The sequence below is a fragment of the Lepisosteus platostomus genome, chromosome 17 (assembly GCF_059453375.1).
Source record: "Lepisosteus platostomus isolate fLepPlt1 chromosome 17, fLepPlt1.hap1, whole genome shotgun sequence".
Classification (NCBI taxonomy): domain Eukaryota; kingdom Metazoa; phylum Chordata; class Actinopteri; order Semionotiformes; family Lepisosteidae; genus Lepisosteus; species Lepisosteus platostomus.
This window is the reverse complement of record NC_142627.1, coordinates 5,753,383-5,768,768: the sequence shown is the minus strand read 5'-3', so window position 1 is coordinate 5,768,768 and position 15,386 is coordinate 5,753,383. Positions and strand designations below refer to the sequence as shown.

The 15,386-nt window shown below is 51.1% G+C and overlaps 1 protein-coding gene across 3 annotated transcripts in view; it reads left to right on the top strand.

Moving 5' to 3' along the window:
• arfgef3 (ARFGEF family member 3) overlaps nucleotides 1-15,386 on the top strand; it is a 54,083-nt gene that overhangs the window by 23,666 nt on the left and 15,031 nt on the right. For 2 of the 3 annotated variants that reach the window (XM_088609547.1, XM_088609546.1), the window contains exons 11-24: nucleotides 152-264; nucleotides 855-1,774; nucleotides 3,906-4,072; nucleotides 5,228-5,393; nucleotides 5,922-6,056; nucleotides 6,992-7,207; nucleotides 9,494-9,604; nucleotides 10,294-10,444; nucleotides 11,092-11,385; nucleotides 12,776-12,909; nucleotides 13,055-13,200; nucleotides 13,975-14,154; nucleotides 14,669-14,810; nucleotides 14,970-15,092. In XM_088609547.1, coding sequence (XP_088465673.1) covers nucleotides 152-264; nucleotides 855-1,774; nucleotides 3,906-4,072; nucleotides 5,228-5,393; nucleotides 5,922-6,056; nucleotides 6,992-7,207; nucleotides 9,494-9,604; nucleotides 10,294-10,444; nucleotides 11,092-11,385; nucleotides 12,776-12,909; nucleotides 13,055-13,200; nucleotides 13,975-14,154; nucleotides 14,669-14,810; nucleotides 14,970-15,092 — 2,998 coding nt within the window. The remainder of the gene's footprint in view (nucleotides 1-151; nucleotides 265-854; nucleotides 1,775-3,905; nucleotides 4,073-5,227; nucleotides 5,394-5,921; nucleotides 6,057-6,991; nucleotides 7,208-9,493; nucleotides 9,605-10,293; nucleotides 10,445-11,091; nucleotides 11,386-12,775; nucleotides 12,910-13,054; nucleotides 13,201-13,974; nucleotides 14,155-14,668; nucleotides 14,811-14,969; nucleotides 15,093-15,386) is intronic. The other variant, XM_088609548.1, reaches the window with a different exon arrangement.

The following is a 15,386-nucleotide window of genomic DNA, read 5'->3' as shown; positions in this document are numbered from 1 at the left end:
AGCCTTGAAATAACAGAAAGCTGGAATTGTCGCCCTGTCCGCAAGGACCTGGAGAAAGGCGATGTGGTTTGAGGGGATTGGTGAAGGCTGTTTTACCAATTTCATGGTTCTTTGTTTTGCTCCCCTGGGTGGTGGCGTCGCCTGCGAGCAGATTCTGGGCAGCTCACAGCGCCTCTTTGACCTAGCAGGACCGCCCGTCTCGGAGTCAGAATCCCGGAAGCGGTCCTTTTCCAAGAGGAAATCTCACCTGGACCTCCTGAAGCTGTGAGTCAGCTGACCCCTGTTGACTGCCTCCAGCGTGTGGACTTGGGGACTTGTAAACGATGGCTGGGGTTTCAGGGCCATTACACTCGCCCGCCTTGCATTTGTGTACAAGACCACAGAAAGCTTGGACAAACCAGTGAGGGTATAAATCTGACTGTGCACTTTTGTTTTTACATGTCGGCTACATGTTTTCTAATTTTGTTTTTTTAAAGCCTCAAGGCTCGCACTCCCAACAGCTTCGACCGTGTGCGAAAAAAGTCATTGTCACTTGAATTTAATAGTAGCTTTTGTTTCTCCCATTGTCCTGAGTCTTAGTTAACCGGTTTATTTCTTTATCCGATCTGACTTTTTGTCTGCAACTCGAATGATTTGGAGAAACACAAACGAGCAGAAAGTGCTTGGGTGTCCTTAGCCTTGCAGTCAGGGTTCCAGCGCTTTTGAAATCACTGACGATAACTCATCGTTCAGAACTGAGCGTTGGGGTAGAGAGCTCGCGCGGTGGGCACTGAGACGACGTGCTGGGGAAGCCCATGGCGCCTTGAGCAGTAGCCCCCCCCGAGAGCGCTCTCTGATCCCGGTCTGCTCCGCAGGGTGATGGATGGGATGACGGAGGCCTGCGTGAAGGGCGGCATCGAGGCCTGCTTCTCGGCGGTGTCCTGCGTCTGCGCCCTGCTGGGGGCGCTGGAGCAGCTCAGCCAGGGCCGGGGGCTGCGCCCCGAGCAGGCCCGGCTGCTGCTGCAGCGTCTGGACGAGCTGAAGGAGGGGCCGGAGTCGGCGCGCGAGTCCGTGGAGATCAACGAGGCCGACTTCCGCTGGCAGCGGCGGGTGCTGTCCTCCGAGCACACGCCCTGGGAGCCCGGCAGCGAGCGCAGCCCCGACATCAGCATCAGCGTCACCACGGACACCGGCCAGACCACGCTGGAGGGGGACCTGGGCCAGACCACCCCCGAGGAGAGCGCCGACGAGCCCCGGCTGCCGTCCCCCACCGGCGCGCCGGAGCGCGGGGAGGCCCGCGGCCGGGGGGCCGAGCTGGAGGGCGGCGAGCAGCCGGACGTCATCCAGCGCAGCCACGCCCTGGCCTACCCCGACATCACCAACTTCCTGTCGGTGGAGTGCCGGACCCGGTCGCACGGCTCCCGCTACAGTGAGAGCAACTTCAGCGTGGACGAGCAGGACCTGTCCAGGACCGAGTTCGACTCCTGCGACCAGTACTCCATGGCGGCCGAGAAGGACTCGGGGCGCTCCGACGTGTCCGACATGGGCTCCGACAACTGCTCCCTGGCCGATGAGGAGCAGACGCCCAAGGACTGCCCGGGCCACCGCTCCCTCCGCACGGCGGCCCTGTCCTTGAAACTGCTCAAGAACCAGGAGGCGGACCAGCAGAGCGCCAGGCTCTTCGTGCAGTCGCTGGCCGGCCTGCTGCCCCGCCTGCTGGGGCTGCAGACCACCGAGGAGGTGGACCTGTCCCTGCAGAACTTCTCCTCCACCTTCTGCTCCGGCCTGCAGGCGGGTAAGAGGCGTTGACATGGCTTGTCGCCCAGCTTACAGCGCGCTGTAGAAGAGCAGGAGCCGACTGCAGTGGAGAAGTACAGTCTCCAAGCTAGCCAGGAGCCTGCAGCCCAGCACTATGCCTGGCGTTGACGCAGAGGGGCAAAGAAGCTGCCCCGGTTCAGATCAGTCCGATTGGTTACAGTAGGTTGAAGGTTGAATGTTGAAGGTTGATGCTCTAAGCACAGCAGGGTAAACATTCAGAATTCTTCTGGATCAAGTTCAGGACCTGCTCCCCACTGTTGGGAGTAACTTGCATTACATCCACGCTGAAAAGAGAAGAAAAGGGACACGACGTTTCGGCTGTGGAGCCTTCTTCAGGTGTGAGAAAGAGAGGAAAGTCAGCAGCTGGTAAAGCAGGGGAGAACAAGAGCCGGGAGTGGAGAGGCGAGAGCAGGAGGGAGGCAGAGTGGGCACTCAGGTGGTGTGAAGTCGAGAGAGAGGTGAAGAGAGGTGTGAAGTCAAAAACCTTCAAAAGAATAGAGATGATTAGAAGGAAACAAGTCTGTCGTTGAGAGAAGGGGAAAGGTGTGATCCTAGTTTCAGGATAATTTTGGTTCTGGATGTCTTTCTGCAATAGGAGTTGAGAAACCCATCTTTGAGAATGCAGACGGAGAGATCAGTGTGATCGTGCCCATTGGAGGTGAAATGAGAAACATGTTCTCTGAAGCGGTTCTCTGAAACATGTTCTCCGAGTCTCCTTCCTGAACCGAGCTAGCCAGGAGCCTGCAGCCCAGCGCCATCAGCGCGCAGTATGCCGGGCATTGATGCAGGCACATGCTGCTGTTCAGGTAGTCCTGGCTCCAGCTGGGCAAAGACACTGCAGCCCCGGTTCAGATCAGTCCGATTGGTTACAGTAGGTTGAATGTTGAAGGTCGAAGGTCGATGCTCTAAGCAGGGTAAACGTTCAAAATTCTACTGGGTCAAGTGCAGGACCTACTCCCCAGTTGTTGGAAGTAACTTTAGTTTACATTATGATACGATACAACTTTTTTTCTGATTTCTTAGCAATTTGTCTTTCATCCAAGCTGGTGCAAATGTAACAAGAGATGACAGAGTTGGAAACAAAAGCTAGGAACTTGGAATCTTGTTTACATGAAATAGCATCAGTTCAGTTCAGAAGCTTTGATGATCACTCTGTCAGACTTTTGACCAGATTTCATGTGGAATACAGAAATGTGATGATGTGCTAGTCCCGTTTATCATATGTTAACTCTTTTTCCTGTTGGAAGAAGGTGATTGAAGGTGATTTTTTTCATATTCAGTGGTTGTATTGCAACTGGAGCTATGTGTGTTTGTGAGGAGACAGTTATGTCCATTGAAGACACTGCCCTCACTGCTGTGTAGCTGAAAAGCGAGCATCTGTCAGGAGTGTCTAAATGGCCTCAAAAAGCATGAGGTTAATGTTCATCACCAGTAACTGCCAAGTGCCCTGCTGCTGCTTGGCAAATGTCAGAAACAGCAGATGTTTCTTCGCACGTCCAGTTTACCTGACCTGTCAAGAGGAACAGCTTACACCACAGATCAGACTAAACGCTCTTGCTAACTGGTGCGTTCAAGAGTCATTAGCGCTGTAGAAGTGGGAGAGTGTTGTGTACTAAGGGCAGGTTTGCAGGAAATTACAGCAAGTCAAATATTAAAACAGCTGAAGATTTTTACATTGTTTGCCTGATTATCAACAATTCTGCTGATAGTGACTGGCTAGGATTTCATATCGGGGACTTTTTTTACTTATCCTTTTGCTTTTCAATACCACAGTTTTGCTGAATAAGATCTGATATGAACCCTAGATTGTTGTAAGCTTGCAAGGACTTTAATAAGGAATCCAGAATATCGCAGAATCTAGATTTTGTTTCTCTTTCGCTTCGCGTCTTCCATTCCTGCTTGCCTTTTAAAAAAGCCGCTATCCAACGGCAGATTTGACTAATATTTAGTTTGACGTTAGGGGAAACTAACTTATTTTTTAAATAAGCTTTACTGCCAGCCATAAATTAGGAATCTGTTGTCTTCACTTTAACCAGCACTTGACCACATGCAGTATGATTTGACAATGACTGAATGCTTTTTTTCCTGATGTCTTCTGGCCGGCGCAGGTGGGATTCACTCTCCCGGGTTCGAAGGCAGTGGGAATCTGAGCTGTCAGGCCCTAATGAACGCAGATGGTCTGTACCTGGTGTCTTACTATGCTCTGCTGCTCAACCTCAAGCTCTGCTGCTGTGACTTCTACAGGAGGAAGCCGGCTCCGGTGTTTGTCAGCCTGGTGAGCAAACGCACTTTTCTCCCTGCGGTCGCAGTGGGCTGGAGCTGACCCCACCACTTTCTGTTAGGGAACTGGCTTCTCGTAGCTCCAAGAAATTGTAACACTGTGCATGAATAAGTGGAAGAAAGCCTCTTTGCATCTCAGTTGTCTCCTGGGAATTGTGCTTCTTTAAGTACAGCACATTTCAGAAAATGGGGAACAAAAGTGTGGATGCTCTCAGTGTGCTGTACCTTGAAGGTCTGGAAATTTGAATAACAGAGGAGGAATAACAATTACCTGAACGCAGCTCACTGGCCAAGCTCCTGTGATGTCAAGAGTATCTTTATCGCGTGAGAAAAACCGTGGAGCTGCGGACTCTTCTCTTGCACAACTAGAGATGTATTTCTTTATTTAAAACTTTGCCAATCAAACATTTGAAACACGCATCCGCCTCAGGAAACTGTTTCTGTCTCTCATCCAGAATCCATAACACTCAAAAACGGTTTTGCATACAATTTTATTACAATCATTATTATAAATTATTCATTACTCATTCTAAAGCAGCCTACAGTTAGTAATGCATCTGCTTTGTCCACTACTGTGTAATATAAAATACCACACGGCTCATCACACTGGGGGTGGAGCTGAGTGCTTGCTTTCTACGAAGATCGATTCCCTGGGGACTTTAAACAGCATGAGAGTAAAATGAGAATACTCCTACAGCCAGCGGCGCAGGGAATCAGCCAGCCCTGTTCGCTGTGAAACATGGCAAGTGTAGAGTAAGAAAGGTTCAGTCTTGTCCTTAAGAAAAGTACAGTTTCGGCAGACTTAGAGCAGTGTGAGTGTGTCGTAATCATTCAAGCAGTGTGACATTTTTCAAGGCCTTTTATCCAGGTGTGATCATGTGGTACTTCAGCCTTGCTAGACTAACCCTGCAGTCTCCTTGGTGATTTATGAGCATATCGGCCAGGGCAGTGACAGTGACGTCTAATAAAGTAAATTCGCTGCTGCGTATGCTTTACTGTGTAGCTCCAGGCATCTGTCTTGTCCAGGGCCAGATGACTAAGACAAGGCCTGTTGGAGGTGGGATTTTCCTCTTCCCAGCAGGCTGTGGTGCAGCAGGTCTCCGTCGTGCTGCGCTAAAGACCGGCTGTCCTGCTGCTTTCTCCCCTGCAGAAGGAGTTTGTGCGGCAGATCCAGAGCAGCGGGGTGCTGGTGGTCCTGTCCCAAGCCTGGATCGAGGAGCTGTACTGCCAGGTCCTGGACAGGAACCTGCTGGGGGAGGCGGGCTACTGGGGCACGCCGGAGGAGCACTCCCTCCCCCTCATCACCATGCTGACAGGTAGGCTAAAGAGGCAGGCGCCTGCACCGCGCCCTGCGGGAGCCTCGCACCCTCAGAAACACAGGGGTGAGCAGATCAGCTGTTTCCAGCTGATTCTCGGAGCATGAAAACCACAAGAACAACTGCAAGTCAATGAAAGTGGTCATTCAGCCCATGTAGCCTATTTGGTAGTTGGTTGTTAATTGACTGTTATGGAATGGTCCCTTGTTCCAGTCTCTCACTACCCTTTGAGTAAAGAAGGGCCTCCAGTTTTTGCTATTTGCCATAAGACAACTTGCTTCCTTTCTCTTTCTTTACATCTTAGTTTATGGCTAATTGAAAGGCAGGTCATGCTTAAAAACCCCTGCAGAAAACAGGGGGAGGCAGGAAAGCACCGTGAGCACAAAACCAGGCGCAGGATAACCAGCAGCTGTGCCAGTGTGGGCGGTGTCTCTCCAGGGGTCATGGAGAAGCGCGGCAGGGTCGCTCATGGGCTGACAAAGCAGGACAAGGCGAGGATCTGAGCTCGGCGTATCTCGCACTCCTGAGTGCGGATATCTTGTTGTCCATCTGCAGACATGGACGGCCTGGGCAGCAGCGCTGTGGGCGGCCAGCTGATCCGCAAGGCCTCCCTGCAGTCGCCCCTCTCCTGCGACAGGAGCACAGACAACACCGTCCTGGCAGGTACTCGCTCTTCGAGTTTCTACTTCAGGCAGCCGACATCGCAAATCACCCGCTCTCGTCGTGCAGAACGAGAGCTGAAACGCATCTTTTAACCCCCCCGCCCCGGAAAAGACAGCTCGTAAAAATAACCGAACGCAGTTGAGCCACTCTGTTGCCATAGCAGCCAGCCCTCTTTACCTCGTTCTGTATTCATGGTGCTGCTCGGCCTTTTTGTTCAGTGTTAAGAGCCAAGCACTTACAAAATGCGAAGGTTCACAGAGAATTGTTTCATTTTTACAATATATCCTGCATGTAGGCGTATCTTCTGTTTTCTGGGGTCCAGTCCTGTTCCTGGAGGGACACTGTCTGCATCAGCGTGGGAGAAACTGATGGGCTTGTGCAGTTAAGCCAGTTAACTGGCATTTAAGAGCCTGGACTCTGGACTGAGAACTGCAGACACACTGGCCCTCCGGGACCAGGACAAGTCCTAAAAGTCCATGGCAGTTGTCAGTTTTCTGATGGGTACTTTTTTGTCCACTACTGTGGAAATTTGGCTTTTGTATTTTTATGGGAGAAGCCAAACTCACAAGCAAAACATAAAAGTCGCATAAAATCACATACCGTACATGAAATCACAACAACAGTATGTGCTATATAAATAAATGGATAAATAAACAGGCAGTGGGGGGGACTACATTTACACACATTCATTGAGCTGTTTTGTTGCAGACGGGACAAAGGGCCTTCTTATAAATGCTTTTTTTATCTGGTACCCTTGTAATGAGGAATCCCTTGTTTCATCAGTTCAGTTTCACGTGTACCGGATGTAATTCGGTTTTTTAAATGTGACTCGTGGGAATTGTTTTTCTCATAGAGAGCAAAATACCCTTCTGGGAAGGGCTGTAGCACAGACCTGCGCTTGACCTCAGGGCCTCGGGCCCTGCTTCTTCTTGTAGGTGTGGTCTTCGCACGCTACATCCTGATTGGCTGCTGGAAGAACCTGATTGACACCCTGTCCACCCCCCTCACGGGCCGCATGGCTGGCAGCTCCAAGGGCCTGGCCTTCATCCTGGGTGCCGAGGGGGTGAAGGAGCAGAACCAGAAGGAGAGGGACACCATCTGCCTGAGTCTGGATGGCCTGAGGAAGGCAGCGGGACTCAGCTGTGCCCTAGGTAACAGGGCAGGGGCAGGGGCAGCTGTGAATACCCCCCTGCGGAGGGCGGCAGTCCGGGCGGGGAGAGCCTGTGGGGCGCAGGGGGGTGTTCCCTGCCAGCAGAGAGAGTGAACATCTTCTGGAGGCACCAAGGGATCTGTCTTGAGCTGTGAACACTCCTGTGAAAAAACCCCATTCTTTGCCTTCTAAGCCCTTATTAAGGTGGAATAAGGTTTATTCTGCCTTAATGGATGGAACATTTCTGCCTTTGCACTTGTAAAACATGTTTAAAGCACCATGCGGTTCTGAACACAGGGTCTTCAATCGGTGTGTTTTTGACTCGGTCCACTGGGAGTCACTGGGAGATACAGCTGAACCCAGCAGGCACAGGGTGGAAAGTGAGAGTACACTCAGGATGAGACAGACCAGTCCATCTCAGGGCGTGCCATGATCACCACCTCCACTGCACCACTCTCCTAAAATATTCTGTCCAGTTTTTTTATCTGGAGTTTTCTAAAGGTCAGAAATTGCAAGTTAACTTTGGGGAAAAAAATTGTCTGATCTGCAGCCTTGTGATGCAGGAGGCTGGGACATTTCCTAATGTAGAAATCTGAGAGAAGCCAGTGTGATATCACTCACCTTTCATGAGCACGAAATTCCCACTAATAGTTAAAACTGCTTGGGTTCTGGTATCTCAGCTAGTTTAGTAGTTCTCTGCACAGATAAAAATCTGAGAAGCCGTGATGTCAAAGCACTCTAATGATATGATTAAATATTTATGCTCCGCTGAAAATAGATGTAATATTCTGCCTAATTAATTTGTCAAGATAGGTCTTTGTAAGATCTTCATGTTGTAATCGACTGGACAAAACAGATGAGTGATCAGTCTTATCTACTGAAAGCTACTGGCACATGGCAAAGGAGCTCATGCAGAGGTTCAAATGAATCATTTATACCTGGTCCGTACTGGGGGAAAAAGCACTACTATAGAAATGAGCATGTATTTTCCCAGTTAGCCCCAGACCAGTTGTCTAAATGAAGATGTACAGAGGGTTTACCTATTGGCTGACACTTCTTCAGGGGTAACGAAATCTGTCCGCTGCATGTTTCCGTCTCCCTGCACTAGTTTATTACAACCAGTAGGTGGAGCAGTTCCTCTTCACCATTTGCTGTTAAATTGCGTCTCCCTCCTTTCCTGGACCTGTAGAACACAGACACTGAGCACATGGGGGTTTTACAGTTGTAGAGCCACACACTGTGCACTGTGATGCAGCTGACAGTCTTCAGTTCTGTTAAACTAACTGAGATTTTGTTCTGGGTGGTACAATAGGTGCAGAAGTGAGAGATTACTTTACCGTTTGAATTAACGGAAAACTTTTCAGAGATCAAGTAGTTCGGAGCTCAGTTCAACATCTCATCCAAAGGGTGGCACTCTCTACAGCAAGGTGGGGTCACACACTGAGGCACTGGTTTGGAAATCAATAATAATAATAATAATAATTAATACTTGCTTACACCTTATATAGCGCTTTTCTGGACACTCCACTCAAAGTGCTTTACAGGTAATGGGGATCCCCTCCACCACCAGTGTGCAGCCCAACCTGGATGATGCGACGGCTGCCATAGTGCGCCAGAACGCTCCCCACACACCAGCTCTCAGTGGGGAGGAGAGCAGAGTAATGAAGCCAGTACAGAGATGGGGATTATTAGGAGGCCATGATTGGTAAGGGCCAATGGGAAATTTGGCCAGGACGCCGGGGTTACACCCCTACTCTTTTCGAGAAACGCCCTGGGATTTTTAATTTTTAAAGTCAGGACCTCGGTTCTATGTCTCATCCGAAGGACAGCGCAATTTTTACAGTATAGTGTCCCGTCACTATACTGGGGCATTAGGACCCACATAGACCACATGGCGAGCTGTCCCAACTAACATCTCTTCCGGCAGCAACCTTAGTTTTTCCCAGGAGGTCTCCCATCCAGGTACTGACCAGGCTCACACCCACTGAGCTTCAGTGGGCTGCCAGTTGTGAGTTGCAGGGTGATATGGCGGCTAAGAAAATTCTGATTTAGAGGGAAGATCGCCCCCTACTGGTCCACCGACAACACTTGCAGCAGCAACCTGGATTTCCTTAGAGGTCTCCCGTCCCAAGACTGACCAGGCCCAGCTCTGCCCTTTAAACCTGCTGGAAGAGGAGGGTGCAAAGCGATTCTCCGGTTGTGTTGCACTGTGGGCTGTGTTGGCTGGAGAGGTCCCGTGTCCACGAGCCATCTCTGACGTAACCCTCCCTCCTTCTGCCGCCCACAGGAGTGGCTGCAAACTGTGCCTCCGCTCTGGCCCAGATGGCAGCCGCCTCCTGCGTCCAGGAGGAGAAGGAGGAGCGGGAGGTTCCCGAATCCGGAGACACAATAGCACAAGGTATTGTCCCGGGATGACCTGAGCAGGCAATCTGACAAAGCGACAATGAAGGGAACCGCGATTTATTTTTCCCAACTCCGTCCCAGTTAGCCTGATTGTGTTGGGATGTAGTCTTGATCTGGGGGGATGCAGCACATTACAGACCAAGGACCAGATGTTGTTTGATGGAGTGTTGCTGAGGAGTAGGTGGGTCCAATAAAATGTGTGGGGATGCAAGGAGTCGCAGCGCAGTCCGGTGAAGGTTTGAGATGAGTTAAACTGTGATGAAAACGGCCACTTCTGGAGAACACTGGGAAGAGATATTATTTCCCACAATGCCCCAAATTATAACAGTGTTGCAGAGGGCTTATAGTCCAGGTTCAGCCATGGCCACCCTATATTATTGCCATGAGTGGGTGTTTGAGTGACCATTACACTCCCACTTATGGCTCAGTGGCTATTCCTGATGATGTTATCCCACCTTTCAGCTATTCCAGAGGTGTCCCGTGCAACAGAGCAGGTGTCTGTTTAGAAATTCCCTCAAGGAGTAATGACCCCAGGCCAGAGTCGGATTTTCTATCCATGGATCCAATCATGACTCTGTGAGTGAGAAACGAGCCCCCTAGTGCGTTTCTCAGGTGTGCAGTGCGTGTGCTCGTGAAGGGCTGGAGAGTGCTGACTGGCCCGTGTCTGGCTCTGGCTCCACACAGTGAAGCAGAAGGTGGAGCAGAAGCTGGAGCAGATGGGACGGGCGCCAGGGATCCGGCTGCACACGGCTCACGTCCTCTGCATGGACGCCATCCTCAACGTGGGGCTGGAGATGGGCAGCCACAACCCGGACTGCTGGCCTCACGTCTTCAGGTACCTCCAGTCCCTGTGCCGGGCCGGGCCTCACGGCGCAGCAGTGCAGCAGCAGCACTGCCGCTGGGTCGCGAGGCTGTACTGACCCGTGGCTCCACTTTGCCACACGTGATCTCGATCTCCGATCTCGAACGCCAATCGGCCCGGTCCGCTTCCTTCAGTAAAACCGCGCTTAAAAAAATCAGTTTGCTTCATCCGCAAGATCTACAATTCAGTTACGGTACAGTCTTTCGCAGCGTTTCACCCAAATTCTCAAAACTTTGAAGCATCAATTACGTCCAGCGTAGACAGGACGGTGGGCAACGACTCAGCGGTGTGAGCAAGTCACAGATGTGACACCGCCAACTTGAACCCTGGGCGGTGCGGGTTTCTCCCGCGGTGGAAGAGTCAGTCTTTTGGCTCAGGAGAGTTTGCTGTTGTCTCGGGAGGGGGGCTGTGTGGCTCTAAACCCGGGAGTGACCGGGATCGAGCCCCAGCAGGGGCAGAAAGCTGCAGCCATCAGTGGTGCAGTACTAGTCAGGGCAGCAGGTTCCAGATAAGACGGAAAGAACTCAGGTGATGCTTCTGGAGGGACAGACAGGGGGCTCCTCTCTACGAACGCCAGGCTCGGTTGTTGTGCGTGACGAGGCCCTGTGTTTCTCCCCCAGAGTGTGTGAGTACGTGAGCTCCCTGGAGCACAGCCACTTCAGCGACGGCGCCTGCCAGCCACCCCTGGCCATCACGCAGGCCCAGCAGGCCGTGGACCTGGGCCTGGAGCTCGGCGCAGACCACAGCCCCGAGCAGGAGCTCCCCCTGGGCCACCCCGTCATCCAGCCCCCCTCCATCCAGGAGCTGCTGAAGGAGAACAGCAGGGGCAAGGTGTTCGAGCTGAGGGGGGGCAGCCTGCTGAGCGGGCCCAGCGCTGCCAAGGCCGTGTGCACCCTCTCCACCCAGGCAGACAGGTGACCCCCCGGGCCTCCAGGCCTGCTCCCCAGACATCACTACTGGCTTCCCCCAGGCTTCTCTCCTCAACACGGGAAAGCAGAGGCGATGGCACGGGAAAAACAAAGCGAGAAACTGGAACATGATCTCATTTTGTGTGCTTTTCCCAAGCACAGTACCTTGAATTTGCAGTTTCAGTCTCTCATGTTGATGGGCAAGCTAATAGGCACATGACTTCAATATCCAGTAGCAGCAAAGCATTTTCTTTCACTGGAACCCAGTACCATTTCTTCTGAATGAGCTTCATATATATCTGAAAAATTGGATTTATGTTAAATGGATGATTTATGTTAGTGAGTTAAATTAGCTTGTGCATTTTCTGGGATGGAATGCCTGTGCTTCACACACAGCTGTCAAAAAGAAATCTCTCTGACATCTGCCCGACACGACACAGATACTGAAGAAAGGGGGTGATTTTAGATAAGTTAATGCAAACGCATAATATTTCTGCAACAGTAGCACAGGCACATTATTTCTCACCACGACTCCAGTTTGGACTATTGTAAATAAATGGCTGCACATCTACCGTAAGGTATGGTAGCAATTGACACAGGGCATTCTAGGCCAGAGCCCATTTCTGTTAAGCCCAGAGCTCATAATGCTCCTTGCTGAGGCTTATATTTTAAACTACTTACTGGAATATGAAGGGGTTTAATGGCCCTCTCTCAAGCTGCCTTGTGCTTCGGTTTATTTTGTAGCTCGTTTGTCGAGGTGAAAGCTGCATAAATACCTATTTGGAGACTCTCCCTTTCTTCTATAGCGCAGAGCCCTGGGCTCTGGGCACTGTGCTTCCTTTTGTAATAATTTTGTAGCTGAGCAGGAGGGGACCTCTGGTCCTCCAGAGCTGCGGTCTGGCATGCTTTCAGCCCTGGCCAGAAACATAAAGTCACTTATACTGTAGATAAGATCAGCTCACTTTATTGGCCATATATAATTTTCTTGTATTAGGAATGTGTCTTTTTCGCAGACCCCAGCTTGCTCTCCATGAGACACACAGACAGGGAGAGAAGCTTGGGGTCAGATCGCAGGGTCAGCCATTTATACGGCACCCCTGGAGAAGTTGGGGTTAAGGGCCTTGCTCAGGGGCCCAACAGAGTAGGATACAAACCGGAAGCCTTCCAGCTACAGGCACAGATCTTTAGCCACAGAGCCACCGCGCTGCCCGGTGTTTCGTGGGATGTAATAAGGAGACGTAGTGGGATAAGAGAACCAATCCACATGAGGTTCAAAGACACAGAATTTTTCTGCCCACCCAACACTGAAATGCAGACGCAAGACTTCTTGAAGGAACGTTCCCGTCCCTGCCTGCTGGAGATGCTGACAGATGATCTCTTTGTGTTTGTTTGTTAGGTTGTTTGAAGATGCTGCAAACAAGCTTAACCTCGTGGCTCTGGTGGGGTTTCTTCATCAGCTGAGAAAGGCCTCCCAGTCGCAGCTCTTCAAATCGGCCACAGAGACAGGGGACTACTCCTTAGCCATGCCTGGTACTGTACCCTTGTGCTTCTTTCCCTGGAGGGGATTTAGCGATAGAATGGGTGTTCTGCCCACCCTGTCTGTTTATCCCTGTCTGCCTCATTTAGACCCAGGAGCAGGACTCTCACCTGTGTCTGCTGCTCTCTCTCCCTCAAGGGGAGGCCAAGTCCACTCAGGACCGCCGGAGCGCGCTGCACCTGTTCCGCCTGGGGGAGGCGATGCTGAGGATCGTCAGGAACAAGACGCGCCCCCTGCTGCACATGATGAGGGCCTGGAGCGTGGTGGCACCACACCTGGTGGAGGTACGATAGCTGACTGGCAACAGTACTCTGCCCCAGAGGATTGTCCCTCAGATACGACTCTCATTGCACTACAGTTTGATCTATTTCAGAATGCTTGAGTGGTAGGATCTTTGCAAAAAAAAAAAATCAGCATTACGATGTAGAATTTCTTCCATTTTTCTGAATTTAAGTCCTGTGCCGATCTACTCAAAACGTGCAGCTTATAAAGTCTGTAATGCATTGCAGTACTGTTCAAAAGGAGTGAGAGACACAAACAGGGAGAGAGAAGCTTGGGTCAGAGCGCAGGGTCAGCCATTCATACAGCACCCCTGGAGCAGTTGGGGTTCAGGGCCTTGCTCAGGGGCCCAACAAAGTAGGATTCCTCTGCCTGCCGCAGGATTTGAACCGGCGACCTGCCAGCCACAGGCGCAGATCCACCACACCACCCCATGAAACCAGCAGACAATTTCAGACTGTAAAAAAGCTGACGCCTGTCTAAGTCACTCCATATGTATTCAGGAGATGCTACCCCGAGCAACGACAGTCATCCTCTGTTATGAAAATGACAAATGCTCTAAAACTGCAAGTGCTGTTAGTGTATCGCTGTGTGGAAATCGGCACCAGCTGTTCCTTACATTTTCCCGTTTCATTCATGCGATAATGCCCTGTTCTTAGAGTTCTTAGCTCTTCCTGGGTTGAGAGCACCATTGGCATGCCTTTACACTGCTGAAATAACGGGTCTTCCAGTTCCGGGTTCGGTTTGCGTCAAGTCGCTGTCCTGTGCTTGGGCTGCAGGCCGCGTGCCACAAGGAGAGGCACGCCTCGCAGAAGGCGGTCTCCTTCATCCACGACGTGCTCACGGAGGTGCTGACCACCTGGGCCGAGCTGCCCCACTTCCACTTCAACGAGGCCCTGTTCCGGCCCTTTGAGCACATTATGCAGCTGGAGCTGTGCGACGAGGACGTGCAGGACCAGGTAAATCCCCACACACCAGCTATCAGTGGGGAGGAGAGCAGAGTGATGAAGCCAGTTCATAGATGTGGTGGATGTGGTTGTGAAATAGGCTGGCTAGCTCCAACTTGCTCGTGTGAAAAATACCAGGTGGTCTGTAGTAGCAGCAGTGCTAACAGGACCTCAGGTCAGGTTTTCATCCAAAATACCAAAACCTGGAATCAACATCTGGGCAGGGAGCCTCAGTTTATAGAAGCCATTAATCTTAAAGCTTGGGGAGAGGAAGCTCCGGTTGTGGTTGTTTTTCGGTTCGGAAAAACGAGCTTTGTAAAATGCTCCCATTCATTTAGTCTGTTATACTGGCTTTGCTGCTGCATTAGTTTTGCATTGTATTTCTCTTTTTCAGCTCATTCACATTCAGCTGGACATTGCTTTTGCACGCAGTATGTTTTAGGAGTCTGTCCCTTTAGTAAAGCTCTTAAATAATGAATTTTTAATAAACGAGCTTCCTTACGCCTGGGTTGTTATCTTGCGGCAGGTGATCACATCCATAGGCGAGCTGGTGGAAGTGTGCTCCCCCCAGATCCAGTCGGGGTGGCGGCCCCTCTTCAGCGCGCTGAGGACTGTGCACGGGAGCAAGACGGACATCAAGGACTACCTGGTGGGAGAGTACTCCATGGGTAAGGTTAATGAGCGCCCGGTCTCGCCCAGTGGAAGACTTGGACAAACGGGACAGGACGACAGCTGTCTCATCGCCGCACGCAACCTAGCTGGACATGAATCCTCACAACAGTTGTGTTTTGCCCATGTTGTCCAGACGCCTCTTTCTTGTCTCGCAGGAAAATGCCAGGCTCCAGTGTTCGATGTCTTTGAAGCTTTCATCAACACAGACAACATTCAGGTGTTCGCCAACGCTGCTACGGATTATATCATGTGCCTTATGAAGTTCGTCAAAGGTTTAGGTGAGCAAGATGAGTGCACGTGTGCAAGGTGGCACACAGGGTTTCTGCCTCCTGGCCTGTGCAGATCGTGGTTTCTTGTGTTGAGCCCCCACATCTGTAAAAAGGGAATTGTCTAGTTTATATCGCCTATAATAGAGTCCACAACTTCTTTATCTGCTTTTAATGTTCTGGCTCCCAGAGGAGTTCAGAACCATGCAGTGCAACCAGCCTGTTGATCAGCTGGAGTCACAGATAGGATCACATCCTATCTGTGAATTGATAGGCCCATCTCCTGGGAAAAGAGACTCCAGTCCA